The sequence below is a fragment of the Carcharodon carcharias genome, chromosome 22 (assembly GCF_017639515.1).
Source record: "Carcharodon carcharias isolate sCarCar2 chromosome 22, sCarCar2.pri, whole genome shotgun sequence".
NCBI lineage: Eukaryota > Metazoa > Chordata > Chondrichthyes > Lamniformes > Lamnidae > Carcharodon > Carcharodon carcharias.
In genome coordinates this window covers 51,212,198-51,238,017 of record NC_054488.1, presented here as the reverse complement: position 1 = coordinate 51,238,017, position 25,820 = coordinate 51,212,198, and the positions used below count along the sequence as shown (strand labels likewise).

At 40.5% G+C, this 25,820-nt stretch overlaps 1 protein-coding gene across 4 annotated transcripts in view; it reads right to left on the bottom strand.

Annotated features, from left to right (window-relative positions):
- cyth1b (cytohesin 1b) overlaps positions 1–25,820 on the bottom strand; it is a 231,499-nt gene that overhangs the window by 56,571 nt on the left and 149,108 nt on the right. For all 4 annotated transcript variants that reach the window (XM_041216750.1, XM_041216748.1, XM_041216749.1 and 1 more), the window contains exon 2: positions 22,730–22,812. In XM_041216750.1, coding sequence (XP_041072684.1) covers positions 22,730–22,812 — 83 coding nt within the window. The remainder of the gene's footprint in view (positions 1–22,729; positions 22,813–25,820) is intronic.

Sequence of the window (25,820 nt, the reverse complement as noted above, 5' to 3'; positions counted from 1 at the left end):
ACCTAAATCAATTTAAACTGGTATAAACTTCAAAAAGTCAGCAGTATTACTGAATGTGACTATTTAAACCGTGTAAATGCATACTTTTCAAACCAGCTGGCGGTTGCATACTTGACACACGGGCCAGAAAGGTCCAAGGTTGTCTTACGGAAACAGAGCTAGCTGATGAGAATAACACATGTTTATAACAGGAATAGCCAAGAACAAATTTAGTAGCATATAAATAATTGGAACATTTTCAAAAATCTGTGGACTTCTAGTGACACCATGACCCTCTGCTTTTTCTTTTGTATCACTGGGTATAGAGCAACAACCATAATTTTACATCAAGGTGGTCATGTCAGGATATACCAGCAAGAGTGATGATGTGTATTGTTGTAATACATCCTTCATATTTATGAGTCAGACATTGAGTCATTATGAGTTCCATGGTCTGTTCCGGGTGACCGCAAATCCAAACAGGAGAGTTTTTAATTTTCCATTTGTACATTAGGTATCCATATCTTCCATAGTTTGTACGGACGCAGTTTAGGGATGCCCAAGAGCTTTGTTAGAGGTCGAAACCAAGGACCTTCTGTGTCGCCTCTTTCACAAGATGTTTATTCATGACTTCTTGTGAGGATCATTCATTTTTCCAAGCTTCTGCAGGGTTGAAATCGCATTGCCTGAGGTTGTGAGCATGGACTTCAAGTGGAGGTGAGGGGCATTGGTGAGGTCTAACTGGATGGAGAACAATTCTTTTCCTTGATCCTCTGAGCTTCTCGGAAGGTCACAGCAGATCGGTGGGGTGGTTGGGGGGGGAGGGCGGCGTGTGCCAAAACAGGTAGCCAGGGTGTTGGGGTCAACTTGAGGGTTCCAGTGATCCATCTCATTGATCCCTGCTTGAGTCTCTAGATTCAGCCAGATGCCAGCGATGGATGAGTGCGTTGAAAGTCCAGGCTTCACACAATCTAGTCGCCGTGCCTGGGGCCCTCCTATGTTGTCTTGGAGCTGCTACTCCTATCGAATACTGGGACCTAAAGGTCTGGCCCAACCCCAAAGCCTCCAGTGGAGAGTACTAAAGGACCTTGTGAGAAACTCAAAAACCCACCCACATCAGCATAGATGAAGTGAAGAAAGGGTTAGCAGAAGGAAGAAAGGGGAGGCGGCTGGCAGAGATGTTATTCCCCACCGGAATCTCTTCAGCAATTAGGCCCAAAGGGACTCCAGTGGCTTGCGAAGCTGTAAAGCAAAGACATGGAATCAGGATGCATCCTAAAAGCATGGTGGAAGATGATGGTCTGTGCCATACTGAAACCTGGCAAACCTATAGATGACCCAGCAAGCTATAGGCCGATATCATTTCTGTGCATGTTCCAGAAACTCCTAGAGCATATCGTTATACAGCGAATCAGCCCTCTCGAGAAGACCGTGATCTCTGAAGAACAAGAGGGCTTCTGGCTTAAATGTAATTACAGTGATCAAGTTCTTCCCCTCACAATGCACATTGAGACTGGTATGCAGCCCTCGTAGACCTATCATTGGCCTATGACAAGGTCTGGATTAAAGACCTGTTGCTGAACCTCACAAGGATCATCCCCTATCCCAAAATACTATGTCTGATTTGGGCGATGCAGAGGAATAGACAGCTACATATCCATCTTGGTTACAAAGTCAGTTCACCATGATCCCTCAACAATGGACTGCCACAAGGATCAGTACTATAACCCTGATAAGCAGCCTTAGCAAAGTGATCTGAACCACGGCATCAGTTTCTACAAATCTACTTCCCTACTGAACTGGAGAAACAGCAAGAGGCATATCAATGCAACAATGTAAATATGCATCTTGAAGGAAGTAATGTAGCCATTCCTTTGAAAAGTAAAACTGCAACCCAGAAGGTGCCACTAATCTTTCCCAAGTCACTTTCCAAGTGACATCCCAAACCTACCAGTTTAGTGGTGGAAGTAGTCTATAAGCCCCCTAACAGCAACTATACTGTAGAACAGAGAATAAATCAGGAGATAATGAGGGCATATAAAAGGGCAGTACATTAATCATGGGCGACCTTAATCTTCATGTAGATTGGTAAAATGAAATTGGGAGAGGTAGCCATAAGCATGAATTCATAGAGTGTATCCAGGGCAGTTTCCTAGAACAATGTGTTGTGGATCCAACCAGGGATCATGCTATTTTGGATCGGGTAATGTGTAATGCCGTAGATTTAATAAATAATCTCAGAGTGAAAGATCCCCTAGGAAACAGTGACCATAACATGGTAGAATATAACATTCAGTTTGAGAGTAAGAGACTTGGGTTGGAAACAATTGTGCTAAACTTAAATAAGAGTAATTGCAAAGGAATGAGGGCAGAGTTGGCTGGAGTGGACTGGGAAAGAAGCTTAGCAGAAAAGACGATTGATGAACAATGGCAGACATTTAAGAAAATAGTCCAGGACTCACAACAAAGATATATCCCAGTGAGAAAGAAGGATTCTAGGAAGGGGATAAACAAACCATAGTTAACCAAGGAAGTTAAGGATAGTATCAAATTGAAAGAAAAATCATACAATGTGGCAAAGGAAAGTCAGGGGATTGGGAAAATTTTAAAAACCAACAAAAGATGACGACAAAATAATGAAGAGAGAGAAAATAAACTGAGGGTAAACTAGCAAGTAATATAAAAACAGACAGTAAGAGCTTCTTTAAATATATAAAAGGGAAGAAACAGGCCAAATTGAATATAGAAAATGAGGCTGGGGAAATAATAATGGGAGTACCAGGAAATGGCAGAGGAGTTGAATAAATACTTTGCTTCAGTCTCCACAGTAGAAGACACTAATAGCATTCCAAAAATACTAAATAATCAAGGGGCAAAAGGGGGTGTGGGCGGAGGAAATAAATACAATACCTATCACTAGAGAAAAGGTATCATGGAAACTAATGGGGCTAAAGGCCAATAAATCCCCTGGGCTGCATCCTAGGATATTAAAGGAAGTAGTTACAGGGATAGTGGATGCACTGGTAGTAATCTTCCAGGAATCCTTAGATTCTGGAAAAGTCCCAGAGGATTGGAAAACTGCCAATGTAACACCCTTATTCAAAAAGGGAGACAAAAAACAAGAGCTATAAGCCAGTTAGTTTTACATCTGTCATTAGGAAAATGTTAGAGTCTATTATAAAGGATGTAATAGCAGAGCATTTAGAAAAACATAATATACTCAAGCAGAGTCAGCATGGCTTCAAGAAGGGGAAGTCATGCCTGACAAATTTATTGAATTATTTGAGGAAGTAACAAGCAGGATAGATAAAGAGTAACCAGTAGATATATTTGAATTTCCAAAAGGCGTTTGATAAGGTACCGCACATAAAACTACTTAATAAGAGCCCATGGAGTTGGGTGTAGTATATTAGCATAGATAGAGAATTGGCTAACTAATAGAAGACAGAGAGTTGTGATAAGGGAGGCATTTTCAGGATGACAATCTGTAACTAGTGGAGTTCCACAGCGATCAGTGCTGGGGCCACAATTATTTACAATATATATGAATTGGATGAGGGAAGTGAATGTACTATTGCCAAGTTTGTGCATGGCACAAAAATAGGCGGGAAGGCAAGTGGTGAGGGTGACACAAAATGTCTACAGAGGGATATAGACAGGTTAAGTGAGTGGGCAAAAACTTGGCAGATGGAATATAATATGGGAAAATGTGAGGTTATGCACTTTGGCAGGAAGAATAGAGAAGCTGAATATTACTTAAATGGAAAAAGACAGCAGAAAGTTACAGCACAAAGGGATTTGGGGTTCCTTGTGCATGAATCCCAAAAAGCAGCATAAAAGTCCAGTGGGTAATAGGGAAGGCAAATGGAGTATTGGCCTTTATTTCAAAGGGAATGGAGTATAAAAGTAGGAAAGTCTTGCTAAAACTACACAAGACACTAGTTAGACCACACCTAAAATACTGTGAACAGTTTTGGGCCCTTATCTAAGGAAATATATACCGGCATTGGGGGCAGTCCAGAGAAGGTTCACCAGGCTGATCCCAGATATGGAGGGATTTTCTTATGAGGAGAGGTTGAGTAGGGTAAGCCTGTACTCATTGGAGCTTAGAAGAATGAGAGGCGACCTTATTGAAACATATAAGATTCCTAGGGTGCTTTACAGGGTGGATGCTGAGGTTGTTCCCATTTTGGGAGAGCCTGAGACCAGAGGGCATAATCTCAGAGCAAGGGGTTGCCCATTTAAGACCGAGATGAGGAGGAATTTCTTCTCTCAGAAGGTAGTGAATCTATGGAATTCTTTTTCACAGAGGGTTGTCGAGGCTGGGTCATTAAACATATTCAAGGCTGAGATAGACAGATTTTTAATCAGTAAGGGAATCAAGGGTTATGGGGAAAAAGCATGAAAGTGGAATTGAGGATTATCAGATCAGCCATGATCTCATTGAATGGCAGAGCAGATTCGATAGGCTGAATGGCCTACTTCTGCTCCTACGTTTTATGGTCTTGGTTACAAAAATAAAGGAGACCATGCCCAAGAGCCTGCTCCAGCTTCTCTAAGCAGGACCACAATGTGGGAAGAAGGTGTACTAGACTCTTGCAGCAATCACATCCAAACTGTGCTTCAGCAACACAGTCATCAGATCAGCAATCATCAAACTAAATGACTGGCCTGTCCTGGACTATTACGTATCTGCCTGTATCTCTCAACATCTGATTCAGGAAATGCCCAAATATGTCAACATGGAGACTGGCACAGATCAAAGCATTCTTACCCACAGCTGAATAACAATTCCCCCATAGTGGCTGAACACAATGTAGACTAGTAGGCAACACTGGGATGCAATTAGGATTGCCAATTCTGGTTGGATGTAATTCTGGAGGTTTCCTCATACAAGTCCTCCCATCTCGAATGGCCCTCCGTAATCAAATAGCCATTTTATCCCCATTTCCAATATTTTTACAAATCAAAGTATTCAAAGAATATGAAGGAAGCGTATCTTTTAATGCCCCTATGATTTTATTTGAGAGTTGCTCACAGCAGTGCCCAGGAGAATAATCTTCTATTCCTGGAGATGCAATACACCTGTGCGTCACTGTATGATGCCATTATGTGCTGATCATAAGTTCATAGCCACAATCCCTCACACTGTCGAGTTGCCAATCTCAGCTGAATCAATGTCAAAACATGCTGACTGAGGTTCACTTCTTCCTTGTATGGATAGAATAAAAACTAATAGAAAGGATTCTTCACTGACAATTTTTCTATTATTTTGCACCTCAGAAGGGAATGGAGTTAGAACAACTTTAAATAAAACACAGGTCAACTCCATATCTGCTACCACTTGGGCACAGCAATACTGGCAGCAGTTCTCTTACCTACCAGCCTCCATGCCTGCAGTTGCTAAGTGGCCTGAAGAAATCAGAGGAAAGGAAGGGAAAGGATTTTAAAAATGATGGATTTCACTCTTAAAAAAACTTTTATTTAAAGTAAAGTTACTAATTAAGGAAAAGCTGAAGCTAACAATGAACTGTGTTTTTTTTCTTCATTCGCAGGATGTGGACTTAGCTGGCTAGGCCAGTATTTATTGCCCATCCCTAGTTGCCCATGAGAAGGTGGTGGTGAGCTGCGGTCTATGTGGTGTAGGTACACCCATGGTGCTGTTAGGAAGGGAGTTCCAGGATTTTGACCCAGCAACAGTGAAGGAACAGTGATATATTTCCAAGACAGGATGGTGAGTGACTTGGAGGGGAACTTCCAGGTGATGTTCCCATTTATCTGTTACCCTTGTCCTTCTCAATGGTAGTGGTCACAGATTTGGAAGCTGCTGTCTAAGGAGCCTTGGTAAATTCCTGTTGTGCATCTTGTAGATGGTACACACTATTGCTACTGTGCATCTGTGGTGGAGGGAATGAATGTTTATGGATGTGGTGCCAACCAGCTGGCTGCTTTGCCCTGGATGGTGTCAAGCTTCTTGAGTGTTGTTGGAGCTGCACTCATCCAGGCAAGTGGAGAGTATTCCATCATACTCCTGACCTGTGCCTTGTAGAGGGTGGACAGGCTTTGGGGAGTCAGGAGGTGAGTTACTCGTTGCACGATTCCTAGCCTCTGACCTGCTCTTGTAGCCATAGTATTTGTATGGCTGGTCCAGTTCAGTTTCTGGTCAAAGGTAAACCCCCAGGATGTTGATAGTGGGGGATTCAGTGATGGTAATGCCATTGAACATCAACGAGCAATGGTTGGATTCTCCCTTGTTGCAGATGGTCATTGTCTGACACTTGGGTGGCATATTACTTGCCACTTGTCAGTCCAAGCCTGGGTATTGTCCAGGTCTTGCTGCATTTGGACATGGACTGCTTCAGTATCTGAGGAGTCACGAATGGCGCTAAACATTGTGCAATCATCAGCAAACATCCCCACTTCTGACCTTATGATGGAAGGAAGGTCATTGATGAAGCAGCTGAAGATGTTTGGGCCAAGGACACTACCCTGAGGAACTCCTGCAGTGATGTCCTGGAGCTGAGATGACTGACCTCTAACAACCACAACCATCTTCCTTTATGCTAGATATGACTCTGGGGCAGTGTGTGTGTGTGTATATCACATATATACTGAGATACATACATATAAATATATATTTACACATATATTTAAAGCCAATTTCCTGATATTTCTAGAGAAAGTGTTTTTTAATTTCCCTCTTATTTGAAGGAAAAATAAAATATTAAAAAGAAACTGAGTTTATTATTCCAGTCATCAAAAAGACAAGTACTTGATGCACTATCACTTGCCAAGCCTACCATTATTTCTCCCTTTTTAAAATATTCTGCACTGCATTACATTCCTTGGCAAGGCGGCAAAAATCAATGGCCATTTTTAACCAGCTACAATGAGACATACAATAGAGTTTGGATTATTGTTCCTTTGCTTTCCGCCACTTCAGCATTTTCTCGAGAGAAGCCTGCTACAAAAATCAACCTGTAGGGAATGATAGGCAGGAATCCAAAACTACAGACCTGTGCAATATTGTATTCCACCTCCAATATGTTGCATCGTAAGGCTCATCTCATTACTCTTAGACAAAATAGTACATACTCTTAAGTCAATTGCTTCTCTCGTCGCCTTTCAACTCTATTTTTCTTACTCTGATGGAAATAACACTAGCTGTTTCAGGCCTCTACTCAACAACCCTTCTTGACCTAATTCTGTGTCAGCTTCAATTTTCCGCCCCAGAAACTGCCAGATTGGGTCTACACCTCCCTCAGGCTTTTCAAGTCTTGTTTAAAAAAACTGCACGAAGTTCAGCTGGAGGCAAACAAAGGCCTCAGTCGTTCTGACTGCTCTAATTGCCCTGATAGTTGGCTTATAGCAAGAAGATTCAATTAGATCCAACTGCCACATTCTGTACAGCAATCTCACATGCAGCACTTACAATCTGTAAATATCTTATCATAATTTGCTACAATCGAAGTATTATTGTATTTTCACTTTTGTATTGAAACATAAACTAGATCCACACCTTCGTAGTTTGCTTAAATGCAACAAATTAATTGTTAAACCATTTTCCACTTGATTTTGCAAATCAGCATCCCTGCTGTGCAGAATGCAAGAAGATCCCAGTGCCGCAATTTATCAATATTTTTCATTTTATGCATCAAGATTCTGTGAAAATAGAAAGCTGGATATGTTAAGGAATGTGACAGAAAACAAAAGCATTAGGAATGGAGAGCAATTAAATCTTAAGATTGACTATGATTAAGCATTTGAGTAGAATTAGCATAATCCAATTTAAACATGCGAACATCACAGACACGCAATAATTGTCATGAGCTGGGTGATAGCTTGTGCCACTGAATTAAAGGAGACTTGGGTTCTCCATATAGCTGTATCAGGTCATGGATTGCTACTATTATAATATATGCAATTTTTCATCAGAATAAATGAACATAGCTAACAATGGTTGTTGTCACATTGTATTGTATATCTGCTAAAATTGGTGGCTTAAAAACATTAAGGGTCAATATCAAGTCAAGAACTATAGTCTTCTTTGGAAATGTTGCACTTTATATTTTAAAACACAGAAGTAAAACAGAACTATCAGCTGACTGACTTCAAATGAATGTGGAATTAATGTTGCAGTTAAATCTACCCAAGCTTCATCTTCTCACTTAACGCGTGACAAGTGGTCTAATTTTAAATTTTAACAGCTATATGTAAAAAACTATTATCTATCTATACGCTATTGTTGAACACATGTGCAATCTATTTGAGCATTTGTGACAATTTAATTGCCTGGTTGAATTAATAGAAAGGCTTTTTTTAGCCTTGAAGATATTTTTAATCATTAATTCTCATGTTATTTCACCAAATGTAGTTTTCATTACTTTTCCTGATATTGCTGGGAATAAAGCGAAATCAGGAAAAAGGCGTAAAAATAATACTGTACCTAAACACAGATGGAATTACTGTATTTTCTGATCTACAAGACGCACTCTTTTCCGGAAAAAAAAACATCTAAAATTGGCATGTGTCTTATGGTCTAAAGTTTATGCTCAAATGTTTCCTTTTAAAGTCCTGTTGGGTCTAAAACATACAAGATTCTGAAAGGGTCTGATAGGCTAGACACTGAGGGGTTGTTTCCCCTGACTAGTGAATCTTGAACACAGGGGCACAGTCTCAGGATAAGGCAACAATTATATAGAATGTTGTGGGTTGTTTTATTTAAAATGTTCTTTATTGTTTGAGAAGGCTATGGGTTGTCTCAGCTGCTGTGGTGCAATTTGTTACAGCTGTCAAAATGTAAGCAGAGCTTTCAGAGCAGGTTGTTGGATGTAGATGGCCGGAAGCCTCTTCAGTGACCTGGAAGCTCTTAATAAAAAGATTGCTTTTTTCAGCTTTGTAGTTACAGAGCCTCAAGGAAAAACAGTGCAATTGTAATAACATTGAGTTACTACTTGTGTTCTTATGGTCCGCCAAATATGATAAACACTGAACCAGGGAATATATAACACAGAAAAACAAGTGAAAAGGGCATTCAGTAGAGAGCATACCTCCACCACGCTGTATGAACTCAATATTATTAGAATTATGCAGCTCTTCCTTAAGGCTTTTCCGATGCTCTGTAACTACAAAGCTGAAAAAGGAATCTTTTTATATGGGTTTCCATCTTCTGAGGTGGCTTCAGGCCACTCCACATCTAGCAACCTATTGTGAAAACTCTGCTCACACTTTGACAGCTTTGACAAATTCCACCACAGCTGCTGAGACAATCAACAACATTCTAAATCAAACAGCCTGTAACATTTTTTTAAAAAAGTAAATTCACTCTATCTCCCAACATTATTGAGTCCTTAAAAAAATTCTGGTATGCGGAACAGCATCTTTGTCAAAAACGAATTCGTTCTTCCTTGGGCCATACGCTATCCGTATACCAAGAGTCATTGAAATCTGTCCATTAATTTTTGAGATACATTGTTTGCATACAAACAGACTAACAGGGGTGAAAACATTACCCCTTTCCAACGATGGAAGTGGACAGCCTCTCTAACCTAGCAGACATGCAAGGAAGTGGCCGAGAAAGTCAGCAGCAGAACTGCAGTCCCTCCCATCTGGAAACAGTACATCAGGAGGATTCAGGACCTCAGAAGGATATGACAGGTGAGTGGCATAACACTTTCTGGTGTCAAGCCCCATATTCTGATTTGCCCAGCTTTCTCCTGCATAGAATTCCTCAGGTCAATACACCTTCCTGCTCCACCCATTTTCATGACAGTGGATCCCAGCCTGAATTACTTACAGGCACATTGAACTTTTGAGGATGAGATAAATGGATTTTTTTAAAAATATTTTTGGGGAATATTGTGTTATTCTGTGGAAAGGCTGTGTGTGCATGCATGCGTGGGTGCTTGTGCATGATTTAATTAAGCTGGGCAGAGATTAATAGGAGACAGGTTGTTGGGGGAGGTTTAAAACATTATAAGGATAGGAGGTGGAAGGTTTGAGGTACAAGTGAATAGGTTGGATCTAACATTTGCATTTTTAGATAAGTGGAGAGTTTGTTTGAATATCAAAGGGGAGTCAGAGGTAACAGGAAACATATTTGTATCTTGCAGGAGTTCCATTAGTCAATAGAAGTGGGGATATTTTATTTTAATGACCTGAAAGCAAAGAGAAGATGGGAACATGAAAGACTTTATACTTGGAAGTATTTGACTTTCCAAGAGATGTGAGAACAATTGAACCGAGATGAAAGGGAAAAAAAGTATTTTAGAGTCACTGTGGAGAGGTCTTTTGGGCTGTAGCTGTTTAAGCTGTTGGGCTATTGAGCTGGAAGTGCGAGATATGGCAGCTCGAGATATAGCTGGAGCTATGGCTGAGAGAAGATGCAGTTTGAAACAACCATGCAGTCAACCCAGAAGAGTCTCGGGCTGCATAAAGCAGTTTTATTCTGAAGTTTGGATTTTCCCAGCAGAGTGCAAGTAAGTGTTGCAGGTCATGTGGTATGCTTTTAGTGAAGCTACAGCAGATTGCTTTGGGTAATATTACTGGATTTTATATCTAAGTATTTCTTTGGGCAGAATTTTGCCCTTGGTGGGCGTGCGGGCCCCACCAGCTCGGCGGCAGGCAGACAGCTGACCTCTGCCACCGAAACAGGGCCCGCCGCCATTTTGAGTGGGTGGGCCAATTAAGGCCCGCCCAGCGGCCTGCCAGACAGGAAGTGCTATGTGCTTCCTGTGCGGGGGGTGGAGGGATTCCCCATCTGTCAAAGTGCGCTCTTTTGCGCATGTTCACAAAAGAGCGTACTGCTCCCTGAGACAAATTACTGTCTCAGGGAGATTACTGACAGTCCAGAAAATTTCAAAAATAGAAAAATTAAAAATTATTAACATGTCCCCCCTCATGTGACAACGTCACACGAGATGGGACATTTTAATAAATATCACATAAAACGTACTAAAGTTTTTAAAAACGGACATGAAACCTCATACCGCCAGTGGATGAGGTTTCATGTATTATCAGAAGCCCGCTGGGGCTCCTGGCCTGCCCGCCAGCCTTAAGGTTGGACCGGCAGGTCTTTAATTATTTTAATTACTTTGTCAATGGCCTCAATTGGCCATTGACAGGTCAGTGGGCGAACAGCTGATTTCACTGTCCATCCGCCTTCCTAAAAATTTAAAGGACCGGGATGACGTCAGGGGTTCCTCCCGATGTCATCCTCCCATCAGCGAGCGGGCCCTGCCCCCAAATTGCCAACAGGAAAATTCAGGCCATTAGCTCCTACTCATGGACAAGCCAAAGACTGATTTGTATATCTTTTTGAACTTTTACTTTTGGACTCAACTTCTCATTTCTGATCTGTGTGTATGTGTGCTGTGTTGTATAATTTTTCTCAGGTTTTAGTTAAACATCTATAAGGGAGTATTTGCCTCGAAGGTGTTTACTTGTGGGTCTGGCCAAGAAGGCAGCCTTTAGGGGAGAATGTTTTGTAAAACTAAATTTAACTGTGTATCTGTAATCTTGTATGCTTAGGTTTTATTTTATTCTTGTTAATAAAACTTTTTCTTTTAAGTTTTAAAATCCCAAAAGTATGACTGAACTTCTTAATGCTGAGGTCGGTACATCCCCTTCTTGTTTTCAGAATACAAAAAAAGTTTCCCTCTGGGATTTGATGTGCGCAGCAATTAACACCAACTGTGGCCATAACAAGGAAGATGTGGCTTTTTTAAAAAAGGACATACAAGCAAAAGCGGGCTGAGACTGCAAAGTAGCCACTTTCTGGAAAATTCCTATGTGAATTATACTTGACACCTTTTTAGATGCGACATTCCAGAACCTCTCTGGATTAGTCGGTGAAGGCCCACTTCAGATATGAACACTTGAAAGGGAGAGATGCAATGCAAAGGACTGAACATTGAACCTCCTGTGGTTGTGGACACAATAGAGACTGAGTACCATCTCAGCAGAAACCATCTCCTGTTGAGTTATAGCTCAGAACGTGGAAATAATTGGAGTTGAAAGAAAGCAGATTCTGGGTGAAAGATATGTTTGCTTTTCCCTCTCAGGAATACACAAGAAAAGAGGTTAAAAAGCCAGCTGCAAACCTGATCAGTATGTTCAAGTCCTGGTGTGCTAGTGTGCTACTGTGAAGGTCACAGCAGAAGAATAGCAGCTAGACATCCCTATAGCTTGCAGGTAAAAGTCTTCTATCTCTCTCTCTGACTGGAAGCAAGTCAGCAAAGCCACAGTCAAAACAAAAACTAGACAACTCCTTCAGCTAACCTGCAGAACCAAGTGTCTCCAAACCAACTGCTCAATTGTCAAAGTCAGCTTCACCGGAATTACTCAACTTAACGGCTGTAACATTTCATTAGCTCCTCCTCATGGACAAGCCAAAGACTGATTTGTATATTTTTTTGAACTTTTATTTTTGGACTCAGCTTCTCATTCCTGATCTGTGTGTATGGGTGTTGTGTTTTATTATTTTTTTCTCATGTTTTTAGTAACTAATAGATTTACTCTTGCTTTGACTCAAGAAAGCCTAGTTAAATTGGTTCCTTCTAAAACATAAATACATTTGGACTGGGAAAAAGTATCCACGAGGGAAGGGATCCTTTTAAAATTAAACCTTGTTGCAATGAACTTAGGGGGTTGAATAAGGAAGGGGGGGCCAGCTTATTCCTCCTCGCCCAGGAGCATAACAAAAGTGGGGACCTGTTCGGGAAGTTAACAATTTGGGGTATCTCATCCAGGATCATAACAAATTGGGGGACCTCGCTCGGGGACCAGTCTTAACACCATTCCTCTCTCTCCAGGCACCTCACATCCCCATCTGAACAACCTATGATCACAATCATCATCAACCTATTGCCCTCTCGCACCCATGCTTCACCAAGACCCTTCATAAATGTTGCCTTCCCTGCCATCAACATAAGCCATTTCAAATACCCATAACTCTCTTCTTTCTCTCCTGGAAGATGACAGCGTACAACCTTAGGGAGAGGCAGACACATAGGGATGGTCACAGTAGGGGTGGGTTGGTGGCTGGCCAATGACAGGCACCTCACAGATCTCTGGCAATGCATGCCCACCTGCTCTACTGAGGAAGAGGTTTTGCTGCAGGAGGCTGCAGATGTTATCAGTGACCTGTCGTGAGTGTCTGTGCCTCCTGAGGCACTGCAGCACACATTGCTCAGACACGTGAAGAGATCTGATCCTCTGCCTGTAAACCCTGCATTGGGTGTATCATTTCCTTCAAACTAGATCTCTTCATCTATCACATGTGCCCTATGGAAGGGCTACTGAAGAAAAGGCAGTTGGTATTATTCCTGCTGCTGCTTGTCCTTGCTCCTGCTTATCTATGCTCCCATGGAAGCTGGCAGCAGGGAAGTGCAGCCGTGGGTACGTGACGTGCCGGACAAGTGAAGTGCCTTCCAAGTTGGCAATCATTTTTCAAGCAGTGAAAGCGCTCTCTAAAAAAATAAGTGCTATGTATAGCGGCCTCTGACCTGGCCATTCACTGATCAAAGTTTCACTCTAGGCTCTTGCCTCAGTGACCCTGGTGAATTACTGAGGGGTTGGAAAACAGGTGCTCTAGTTGTTCCAGTCAGAGTTTGAGAGTTAAAAATGTTCTGAATGGACTACTTGAATATTTTAGTCACTTACCCAACAGCTGTATGGGGGGGTGGTATCCTGCACTCGTTCAATCCTACCCCAACGAAATGCAGATGTGAGCAAGGTGATGATGGAATCCCGACCCGACAGCACTTTTAGGGGATTTAACTCCCCACATGCACCCAAAACCCTCTTCCCATTGCATGGGAAAATTAACCTATTGTGTCCTATTCTGAGCACACACTTTGAAGGCAGCTTTGGAGAGGATCTAGAAGAGATTTAATAGAATGATTCCAGCGAATTGGAATTTCAGTTACATGAATGGAGAAGCTGGGATTGCTCTCCTTGCAGCAGTGAAGGTTCAGAGGGAGATTTGATAGTGGCGTTTAAAAATCATGAAACTTGTAGATGGAGTAAATAAGAGAAAAATGCACTGCCAAACATGGTCTTAAAATAATTAAAATGCAGGCGCAAAGTTTTATTGAATTCCCCTTTCTCAGCTATGTAAAAGTCAAATCTGAATTTTCATTATAACCCCAAAAGCTAGGAATCATGTACAATATTGGAATACAAATTGGTCAATGCCTCTTAAGATGGACAACATATCAATAGGCCAAGAATCATACAAACAATAATTTCCAGGCAATTAATATATGTTTATGTAAAATCCAAAATTCTGAATAACCGGGTATTTCTTGACAGAAACATTTCATTCTAAAGTCGCTATAAAAGAGCATATCACAAAAGGAAGAAATTCCAGATTCGAAATAGAGAAGTGTTATGTCGAGCTGTCACGAGAATATTACGAACTGTTAAAAAACGTACTCTTTTTTAAACATGGACATTGTCGGACTTTTAAAATGGCTGTCACAGATCACCCCACTTTTTGAAACTGCAAGTTGGTCAAGTTTCTGGAAGCTTCTAAAAGTGGAGTACATTGACCACAGCCATGTGGAATGTTTCACCTGCCATTCTCAGGACTCACCTCAAAACAGCAAGGACAATGTAACCTCAGACGTCCTGTCTCCAGAACTGCCAGGTAACAAAGGGGAGCTACCAAAACTGATTATGCACAAGGAAGTGCTAAGAACTCTTATCTATTTCCATCGTATGTCAATGGTTTGGACCATGGAGGTGGACACTACTTTGTTTACAGGAACAGAATATTGATTGCTTCCTATCGTGTATTAATGGCCAGTCATCACCAGGCCAAGACTCCTTCATTTCTGAAAGCTTTTTAAATTATAAGTCCTGCTTGCTTGGAGACAGTACTGCAACAATAACAACACTGCAAAAATCTGGCTATAACATCTAGTCTGTTGACTAAGTTGCAAAAGTTAAATTTTAAGGCCTCTTTGAAACCTGTTCCAGAAAGATCCCAAATTTGCCTGGAAAAGCAAACTGCTCCCCGGCTATAAGTATTATCAAGACTGCCTCTCTCAACTTGCTGCACATCTCTTATTGTGATGGAATACTCTCCCCTTTCCTGCAAGAGTGCAGCTCCAACAACACTGAAGAAGCTTGATACTGTCAAGGACAAAGCAGCCCACGATTGGCACCCCATCCACAAACATGCACTTCCTCCACCACCGATGCACAGTGCCAGCAATGTGTACCATCTATAAGATGCGCTGCAGAAACTCACAAAGGGTCCTTAGACAGCACCTTCCAAACTCACGGCCACTACCATCTAGAAGGACAAGGGCAGCAGATACGTGGGAACACCACCACCTGGAAGGTCCCCCCTAAGTCAATCGCATCCTGACTTGGAAATATATCGCCTCTCCTTCATTGTTGCTGGGTCAAAATCCTGGAACTCCCTCCCTAACAGCACTGTGGGTGTACCTATACCACATGGACCAGCAGTAGTTCCAGAAAGCAGCTTACCAGCACCTTCTCAAGGGCAATTAGGGATGGGCAATAAAAGCTGGCCTGGCCAGCGAAGCTCACATCCCTTGAATGAAAAAGAAATTGCGAAGAAAACTTCACAAAATTCTGTCTTCAGCTATTTTGACTCACTGAGTGAAAAACTCACTCACACTGTGCCTGAGTGAAAAAACCCTTCTCATTGGACTCTGATATTCACATGAAAACTGTAAACTATTCTGTTCGGTTTTAATATTCTTAGAAGTGAAACTCCTTTCAATTACACACAAGAAAGGTATAGTACAGTGTGTGTGAATAATAGTGCGCCTGGTTTAAAAATCCAAGAAATTCTGCTGCTTGTAACTTTGTGGAAAAAAAACTGATTTTCAGTCTTATCAAAATTAAACACTCTGCTTAAGGACAAAAGGTCAAAAGAATTAGGGGGTTCAGTCTGTCCCTCTCCCTGTCCAAAACATAAGCAAAAGAACAAAACTGCTGACCAAAACAGGTGCCTTTTGTAATTGGCAGCAGTGAACAGACCCTCAGGTTTTAAGTTGGATCCTGGACTGTCAGACAATGCTTTACTCATGCTGTTCCCTAAGATAACTTAAAACCTGTTAGGTTATTCACTATCACCAGAACAAAAATTACCACTGCTTGCTTTCTTGTGCCTTCAATAATGTTCAATAATGTAGGTTGAAGGCTCTTCTGATTATTATTTTGTTTCCTACAGATTCCCAGCAAATTCATAAAAAAATTCTCTCTTCATAAAAATAGTTACAGCATTGTTTATTGAACTGAAAGGAATGTTCCTAAAGATTCCCACAGTAGCAAATGCAAAGAGGACAAAAGGAGGTGACAAGGCAAGATCAACACTGTACAACCAACAGAGAATATTCTCACAGCTTTTGCTGAAACTATAGCTTTAGCAGGCACCAGATGAAGTTGAGGGGTCTGGTGTTAACTTCTCTAATAATTATGAGTTAGGGTAAAATTGTTTATTTACATAGATTCCACTATGTTAACATTTTTGATGATTTGTTACTATTGATTGTAATTAAAAGTGAACTGTAATTTTAAAAACTGAATTCATATGATATCTGTTCACTCAGATGTAAAGAAAGGCAATTAAATTTCTTAATAGTGCAGTTTGAACAGTTCCTTGACACTAACTTATGAACATGGTATACCACAAGCTACCAAATTAAAAGAGAATTCTAATTACAGTAATGGGTTACTGTAGCAGGAAATCTGTTATTCGCATTTAATTTGGATCAAGACTATACCGAGAAACCTAATGTATAACAGCCATTTCATAGTTCCCAGAAAATGAGCTTTTCATATTTCCATGTTATATTCCATGCTAAGTAAACTATGCATAGGAGGCAGAATACTCTATCAAATAACAACAACTTGATCAGATTTTTTTCCAAATCTAGCTCCAAACATAGGACTCGATTTAAAAGACAGAGTTTAAGTACAACTTGTGGGTCTGATTAACTTCTGCAGTAAGCATTCCATGTAAATAAATGCATGTGCAACATTGTAAACGCGCATCATTCTCTAGCATCAGAGATACTACCAAAGAGGAAAAAAAGAATTGGGTATAAAATAAACTACAAACCTCAAAATGAAACAAAAATCACCTTGAAATTTAACATATATTTACATTGAAGAAACATTATTATTTGAAGCAGTTGTGCAATACGCTTTTACTTTCATCCTCTGAATTCGTTCAGTTCATAAGGGAGGCAGAAAAGAGAGTTTCAGCAAAAGCTCAAAAGGACTGCACAAATTTTGAATCTACTCGGGAAGATTCACACAAGCCAGCAATGGCCCATGGAGTGGTAACAGTGCTGTGAATTGGAATTTTTAACATCACTTTTCACATCATCTTGGCCCAGATCTTCCAATCGGTGGCGATGCCACAGTGGTTGCTGCTGACCATGATTACAAGTGTGGCCTTAACTTTTCTCGCCCTTCCAACCAGAACTTCTTGTCCTAAAGTGAGACGTGAGCCATTGTCGCAGGGATCCATGAGCAGGACTGGCAAAAAGGAGCAGCAAGGTCACTCCCTCTTCTGCTGTTACCATCACATGTAACTCCCCTTACTGTCAAGCATGCTTGCAGTGCTATGGTGAGTTTTTTTTTAAGTTCTAAAATTTTTTTAAACCATCTCTATGGGTTTTTGTAAACTATTTCTAATGTTTAAAATTTTTAATTGTTGTTATGAGTTTGTGGTGTGGGGTAATAGCAGGTGGGGGTGGTGGGTGGGGTATGGGGGTGTGAACATTATTGGGAAGCAGTTGGGGTGGGTAAGCATTGCCAGGGGTGTGGGGTTGAGCATTGTAGTGGGCAGAACAGGAGGATAAGCATTGTCAGGAGGGGGAGTGAGGGTATGAGCATTGTCAGGGGTGAACTTGTCAGACAGGTAATAGGGGAGGTGAGCACTGTCAGGGGTGAGGGAGGGTAAGTATTGTTGGTTGGGTAGTGAGGTGGTGTGAGCATTGTCAGGGGAGCAGGAGCTTGGCTGGGGTGCAGCGAGGGAGGGGGTTGAGCATTGCCAGGGGTGCAGGGAGCATGGTAAGCTTGTCGAGAGCGGGGTTGAGAGGTTAGAGCATTTTAGGACGGTGCAAGGAGGGGAGGAGGTGCATCATTGGAAGGGAGGTGAAGGTGAGCACTGTCCGGCAAATAGTGGGGGGACAGGTGAGCATGGTCAGGGGTTTTGGAGTGTGAACATCATCAGAGATGTGAACATTGCTGGCCAGAGGGGTGAGCGTTATCAGGAGGGAGGTTGAAGGGGGTGAGCATTGTCGGGAGTCTAGAGGGTGCAAGCATTGTCGGGGGTGCGGGGTGCTGATTTTTTACGGCTTCTTGATACAGCTCCTGATGTTAATACTGTCCCACGCCTGAGGTTAACATCTGGAGAAGGATGGGGGTAAATATCTGGGTAAGAATCAGGCATCAAGCTCAAGTCTCCGACACTAAGTTAGGTGTTGAAGACATTCTCAGAGTGGGTCAGGCAGCATAATTCTGTGGCAAACATTTGAGCATTCGCTGTTGTTGCCACCATCGAATGATCCGGGCATTATCTTTATGCCACAAATTACAGGGAACCCGAGTTGATAACAGTGCGGTGAGATCAATGGGACCTCATCTTCTTAACAATGAAATTTGGGAATAGAAAAAGAAACAGAATAAATAAAGGAGGAGAAATTATGTTGAATTAGAGTCAAATTAAAAACAGAAAGATAAATTAAAAGGAGGGAAAGAAAAACGGTGGACGAGGAGTAAGAAAATAAGAGACAAAGGAAAAGTAAGAAAATAAAAGGTCAAAATTTGAATAACCTCAAGGAACAATTTACTACCTGTGGGGAGTAAGAATCCACAGGTTCATTGTTCACTTTCTGGTCCACCAAAATTAAATGGCTTGTTGACACTACAAATCACATCACTAACAGGGTCCTTACAACATGACTTACCAGCGTAAATGTCAGTAGTAAAATTAATTTGCATTAATGCCTTCAATACAGAAATTTCATGATACATAATGGCTGGCTCACAGTGATAAGGCAATGTTTCCCAATTTTGGTGAGGCTAACAGCAGAGTGGAACAAATTATCGAACAACTTGAGGCAAATCAAAACTCACTGCATATCTCTCTTTCAGCATAAATTCTTGGGGGATGGCACTAATAATGGCAGGTGCCGTGAACCTGTCGTTTCTTTTCCAACACTTGCTATTGGCTGTTTTTTCCTAAAAATGAAGTGATTGAAACCAAGGTGGTGCTATATGCCTCTAGAGGTTGTTAATCACTCTTACTCAGTGTAAATGCTGTTCAATGCCCACTTCCAAATTTTGTCGTTTTTCAGCCTTAAGGGAAGAAGCTACCAGCCAAATGGATTTTTCAGGCATCCAATCATTGGTGATCCAAAGTACTAAGTTCATGAGGATCAGGAATGAAATCAGAACTGTTTCAGAGCTGCCTTACTAGAAGATAGTGTAGCTGTGGCCTTATTCAACAAATGCTTGCCAGCTCCTCAGAATGTTACCTATATCTTCCCTATGAGTTATTTCAAAGAGAAACAACATAAACTATTTCTTTTATTTACAAGAAACACATTAAAGACACAGTTTAATTTTCTAAATTTATTGCAGTATTTAGGCATTATTAACCTTAACAATTATGTATGCAGAGACAAAGCATAATTTCTGATCTCTACTACTAGAACCCTAACTTTAGAAAGGCAATTAAAATAGATGAATTAGATTATATTACATAATTATATGGATTTCAACAGTGAGAACAAGAGGAGAAAAAAATGTCATTTAAGATTTGGTTGCCCTTGGATATGAAATTAAAATTTGGATATGAATATGCTACAGTCTCTGCTGGACACTTTATTTCCCTATGGAAAGGATTAGTGACTCTGTGAATAATATTTCTACACATACATTCCCCAGACAGAAGCTTAATCATCCTCTAACCCAATTTCAACATGATTCTTCAAACCATGAGCAAATGTTCGCCATTATAAAGCAGTCACTGCTTATTTTAACTGAATAAATCTGCTCAACCACCTACTCTTATCATAAATAGCATGTGTATATATTTGTTGCGAAACATATTTGCTATTAGCTTTACATACAACACACCCATTCTAGTCAGATCTGCAGATTATTACCCTGTACTTGAAAAGGACAAGAAAGTCAAGTTGTAATGACAAAATAATTTCAAAACTAGCTACAATGTTGTAATATGGGATGCAAGATTGGAAGAACTCCATTATTTTGAATATCAAAATTGACCAACATTCAGGGTTGATGATTTTTGTCCAGTTTGCCCACTCAACCATGACAGAAAAAAATACACCCTGTGCAATCTTCAGACGTCCCAAAGCACGTCAGAGCAAATTATGTGCTTTTGATATGCAGTCACATGGCAGCCAATTTTACACAGCAAGATCCCATAAATAGCTTTGCAGTAAATAACCAGATAATCTGTGTGAGTGATGCTGGTTGAAGGATAAATGTTGTCCAGAACTCCTTTGATCTTAAGTAGTGCCATGGTATTTTTTATATACATAACATCTTACTTGAAAGACAGTACCTCCAACAATGTAGCAATATCTCAGCACCACACTGAGATGTCAGCCTAGATTATTTGCCCAAATCTCTGGAGTGGAGTGGCTTGATGTGTAGAGAAAAAGGGGCAGCCCAAAAAAGGGGAAATGTGGTCAGAGGAATGTGCTTTGAATATAGTCTTCGAGTATTATCTGTCTAAATTATTTTGTGCAGCTATTTAATGTTGAATTTTGGATAGAATTGGAGGTACGTACAGACGCACTGAAAAGAATGTTCAAGCAAATTCTTGAAATACAAGAGATTCTCACTTAAAGTGACAATCAAATCTTACTAAGCATTTCACAATATTCCATTAATATTTTATGTCTGTTGTAAAACTGGTTAAGTAATTATTTTAAAGCTGACTGACTAATGGATCCTTCACTTAGCATGATTGCTGTTGGCAACAGTCCTGATTTTGATGGTAGCACTATAAGCTAAATGAATTAGTAGTTCTGGTTGCATAGGTGCCAAGATCCAGCTAAAGCAATGTCTTTTCCTGGGATTTGCAAAGGCAGCAAGCAGAAGTTACCACTTTGCCTGGTTGCAGGTAAATATAATGCTCAGCCAGAATAGAACAATGACATAATTTTCCAATTACTAGTCTGTACAGTGTTCCCCTGCCTACAGGAGGGTGTAGTAGTCAGAAATCAAGTCACAATTTGCACCTTGCAAACAATTACACACATCCTAAACTACAAATTCAAGCACACCCCATTCCTGTGCAGGCATGGTGAGACACAAGCTGTTTCCGATACTGGGTTGCTGGCCTCATGACAACCGGGCAGCTTAGTGTACAAGAGCAAAAGAGCGAAGTGCGTTTGAAGATTGGGTCACTGATGGCACTGCAACGAATGAGGAAGCGAGGCAGCCAGAAGGAAGCATGATTGGTTTAGTGGTTGGGAGATAGGGTGGTCAATAATGAAAACAATCAAGCATTGGGATGATAATCAGATGCGAGTGTGAGGCGAGGGAATGGCCCGTCGCGTTCTTTGAGGTTGGGAGGAACATTATTGTTCCTCCCTGCTCATTATTCAATAAGTCATTCTTTTTGCACCCTAGTGTGCATCCCTTTTCTGCATGTAGACCTGCTTTTCCTGGGTGCAGGCAGCAATGGCTGCCTTATGACAAACCACTCTTATATGCTTATGCAAAGAAACTAAACCTTGTTTCAGTCATGGGAACTGTATGCAATTTTTTGTCTCGGTAATATGGTGGGCAGTGCATTTCTGGTTTGAGTGTTTACTTCTTGCCCCCATATGGAGGCATTCACTATTTATCGCTCAATAACTAAGTAATGTGCAGCTGAATCCTTAAGCCAACATCTTTTCACTCCAGTTTGCAGTGAATATGAGGTAGATATCGTGACAATGAGAGCTCTCACACACAATAGAAATTTTATGTTGAGGAGATAAAACAATAAAACAGATACCTCACAGTATTTTTGCACAAGACCTCATTGGATTTCCATAAATCATAGCAATATGATAAAGATCCCATGACAAATCTAGATGTTTGAAGGCACATTGCAGCAATTGGTGAATAATGACAGTTGGCAAAAATACCTGCTTCTATAGACCCTGTTTGGAAGTTGAATATTATAACAAAACTTTCACCAAAATACTTAAATGTTGAGAGAATACACCGGCATTCACAAAACTAATAACATAACATAGTAACTGGGTGCATTCCTCAAGTGGCTGCTGAGCATCCCACTAATATTCTTGTCAGTCACACACTCTGACTGTTATATTATTTTAGTGAGTTTAAAATTTTCCAACTTCAGGATAACATGAGTATTTCATACGGACTATTGTTATGGCACTGTGACTTAAGTAGAGGGTCACTTATTTGTTTTCTAACCTTACAATAGAATCTGTTTATGCCAAACATATCAGCAAAAATACACTAACAAGAATCACGTAACTGTTCCTCAAACAGACCACAGGAAAACCACTTACTGGCATAGAGATTCAAACTTTTAAAAGTCATGTTTCACGATTATATAGTTTGCTTTAAAAATATATTGTGCCCTCAGGAGATCACTCATATCTAGATAGTAACAGGACCAAAATTAAAACTGGAAAACAGCAATCAAACGTTGATATCCTTTGTGTTTGGTTGGCATCTAAGACAATCAACTCCTTACCTGTATGTCAGCCAGGAGGTCCTGTTTGCGCTGTCGAATGCTTTCTAGCTCTATCTCCTCTTCTGGAGTCAGGTCTGCGGGCACTGTAAATAAAGACATGAGCACAGTGAGCTGGTGAGATCAAGGCTGTAAAAGCACAACTGAACTGCTGGTTGGAAAAGCTCAGCTGTTCTGACCTTCAATGTCACCTGACCTACGTTTAAACAAGTCAAGAGCTGCTTCGCATGCTTCGTGCCTTTCACTCCCAGCCCTGATTTTTAATTATTCATAACTGACTGAAGTAAATGCCAAGAACAGAATAAAGCAAAAGATTTCCCCTCATTTAGATAATATATGCATGTTTATGTATATTGAATTCTATCCTAATACATAACATGCCCAACTCAAATGCTTAAGCAGCTGTCAAATAAACAGATATGAAGATTCTACATTTTTAATTCAAACAGATTAACAATTTTGTCACTATATATGAAGGAATTCAATGTCTAAGTACTATTTAATATACAAGTCTGTCAGACACTCTAAAATAAGCAGCAGAGCATATAGAATTATAATACCAATAACAGCCAAGGGATATATAGTGCAATATTGATGTACATTGATACACAGATGTATTATCAGTTCAAGATAGATAATAGCATTGCCAGGAAGAGGTTTGCCAATTACTATGAAAATAAATATTTAAAATCCTATGGAGTTTCTGTTTCAGGTGTCATAACGAAAACACAGGATAATGACGTCTTTTAAAATGGGTGGTAGTGGAGAACTAGAAAGTACCACATATTTTCCAATAACATCATAATGTAGAGTTCAATGAGAAAGAACAGATCACAATAAATTGAACTGCACTGGTGACTGCAAATTATTCATTCAGGTAAAGGATCAGTACAACTGGTCGTTGGCATGAAGAGAAACAACTCTCTGGTCCCTGCGATGTGAGAGCTTTCATACAGGCTTTCACACATGCAAAAGAACATTCAGATATAAGTTATGGATTCATCATAGAAGTGAGAAAACATTTCTTACATCTGTGACAAATCCACAATGCATTCTTTCAGGGAGTTCTGTATAAATGAAAGGTTGCTGATAGGTTGCACATATTTCAGGAAATTAGATCTTGTAGCGCCGTCAGCTGGTTTTGGTGGTCCTTTACATGAGTAATCAAGTGAGATATTCAGTGTATTTATTTATCAGGCCATTTTCCTCCTCATATTCTGGTTATGCTCTCACGAAAGTGGTTATGAATGGTCGAAAATAGTCATGAAAGACTTTCTGTACAGCTATTGAACAAACACCTTAACCAGTCTTCCAATTCCAGAGCCAACCTTATCCCACCACAAAGTGTAAGCTAGCTCAGCTCTCATTACTGCACCCTGGCATTACGATTCAGGAAAAAGACCTGCCTTCCTACCCCCTCTCAGATGTGCGCTAAAGCACTTGTGGGAAAATACTCAATTTAAATGAGTGATTTTCAGTGTCCACCGGCAGTTGAGAAATGCTAAGCAGCCTGCTTCCACTTTTGGCAAGATATTCAGTGCACTAAAACCTCCCCATCACACCTCAAAATTTCTCCCTCAGGAGAATGCAGACTAGCAACAAAACAAACCTAAGATTCACATGTCACCATTCGCATCCTTAGGAGGTCCGAAAACACTTCACAGCCAATTCAGCTCTTTTTTTTTGAATGGTTGCAGTGTAGCAAATGCAGTGGCATTTAGCCACAGCAAGGTCCCACAAGCAGCATAATTGCCCAGGTAAACTGTTTTAGTGCTGTTGGTCGATGAATAAACCTCCAATAGGCTCGGACTTCATACCCTTATAATTACCTTTATTTAGATTTAAAACACTAGTCTTAGACCCACACTTCTCCTCTTCAAACTGAACATGAAATTCTATCATGTTATGATCGCTGTCACCGAAAGGCTCCTTTACCATGAGATTATTGATTATTGTCTCATTGCACCTTACCAGGTCGACAATAGCCTGCTCTCTTGTTGGCTCTAGAATGTACTACTCTAAGAAATTGTACAGAATACATTCAATGAACTCATTTTTCAGGCTACCTTTGCCAATTGGATTCCCTCAATCTACATGTACTGTAACAATCATGGGTGACTTTAATCTACCTTTCTTATACACCCCATTTATTTCATCCTGTAAACTCTGTTCTATAGTGTACCACTATTGGTATCCATTAACTAATCCCAAAAGTGACCTCTTAGCTTTCCTATTTCTTATCTATACTCAAACTGATTCTACATCTTGCTCTTTTGAGCTATAAGGTCAACTCTCACTATTGTACTAATGACATTCTTAATTAACAGAGCTACCCCACCACATTTTCCTACCTTCCTGTCTTTTCAAAATGTCAAATGCCCTTCAATATTCAGGTCTTTGCCTTGGTCACCTTGCAACCATGTCTCTGTAATTCCTATCAGGTCATACATATTTATTTCCATCTGTGCTAACAATTCATCCATTTTGTTACAAATGTCACCTGCATTCAGATACCAAGCCTTTAACTTTGTCTTTTTACCACTTTTGCAATCTATGGCCTTAATTGCTGGTGCACTCTTAAGCCTGTACTTTCTATTGCTTTCTGTCATACTCTGGTTGTCATTACCCAGATCGCTATCCTGCACAATTACCTCATTGTTTCCCTTTGATTTACCACACCTCTCAAGTGATTCCTTCTCCCCACTATTGAGTTTAAAGCCCTGTCTACCGTCCTCGATATACAACTCACCAGAACAGTGATTCAAGTGAAGACCATCCCAACAGTATAGCTCCCATTTTCCCCAGTACTGGTGCCAGTGCCCAATAAATCAAAACCCATTTCTCCCACCAGTCTTTAAGTCGTACATTCATCTCTCTTATCTTATTTACCTCATGCCAATTTGCTCACGTCTCGGGTAATAATCTAGAGAATATCTTTGAGGTTCTACTTTTTAGTTTGGCCCTAACTGCTCATCCTCCCTATTCAGAACCTCTTTCCTATATATGTTGTTAGTACCCTCTCAGCTGCAGAAAACTTTGTTTATCCCCCTGACTATACCATCTCCTGCTACCACTACATTCCTACTTAATCCTC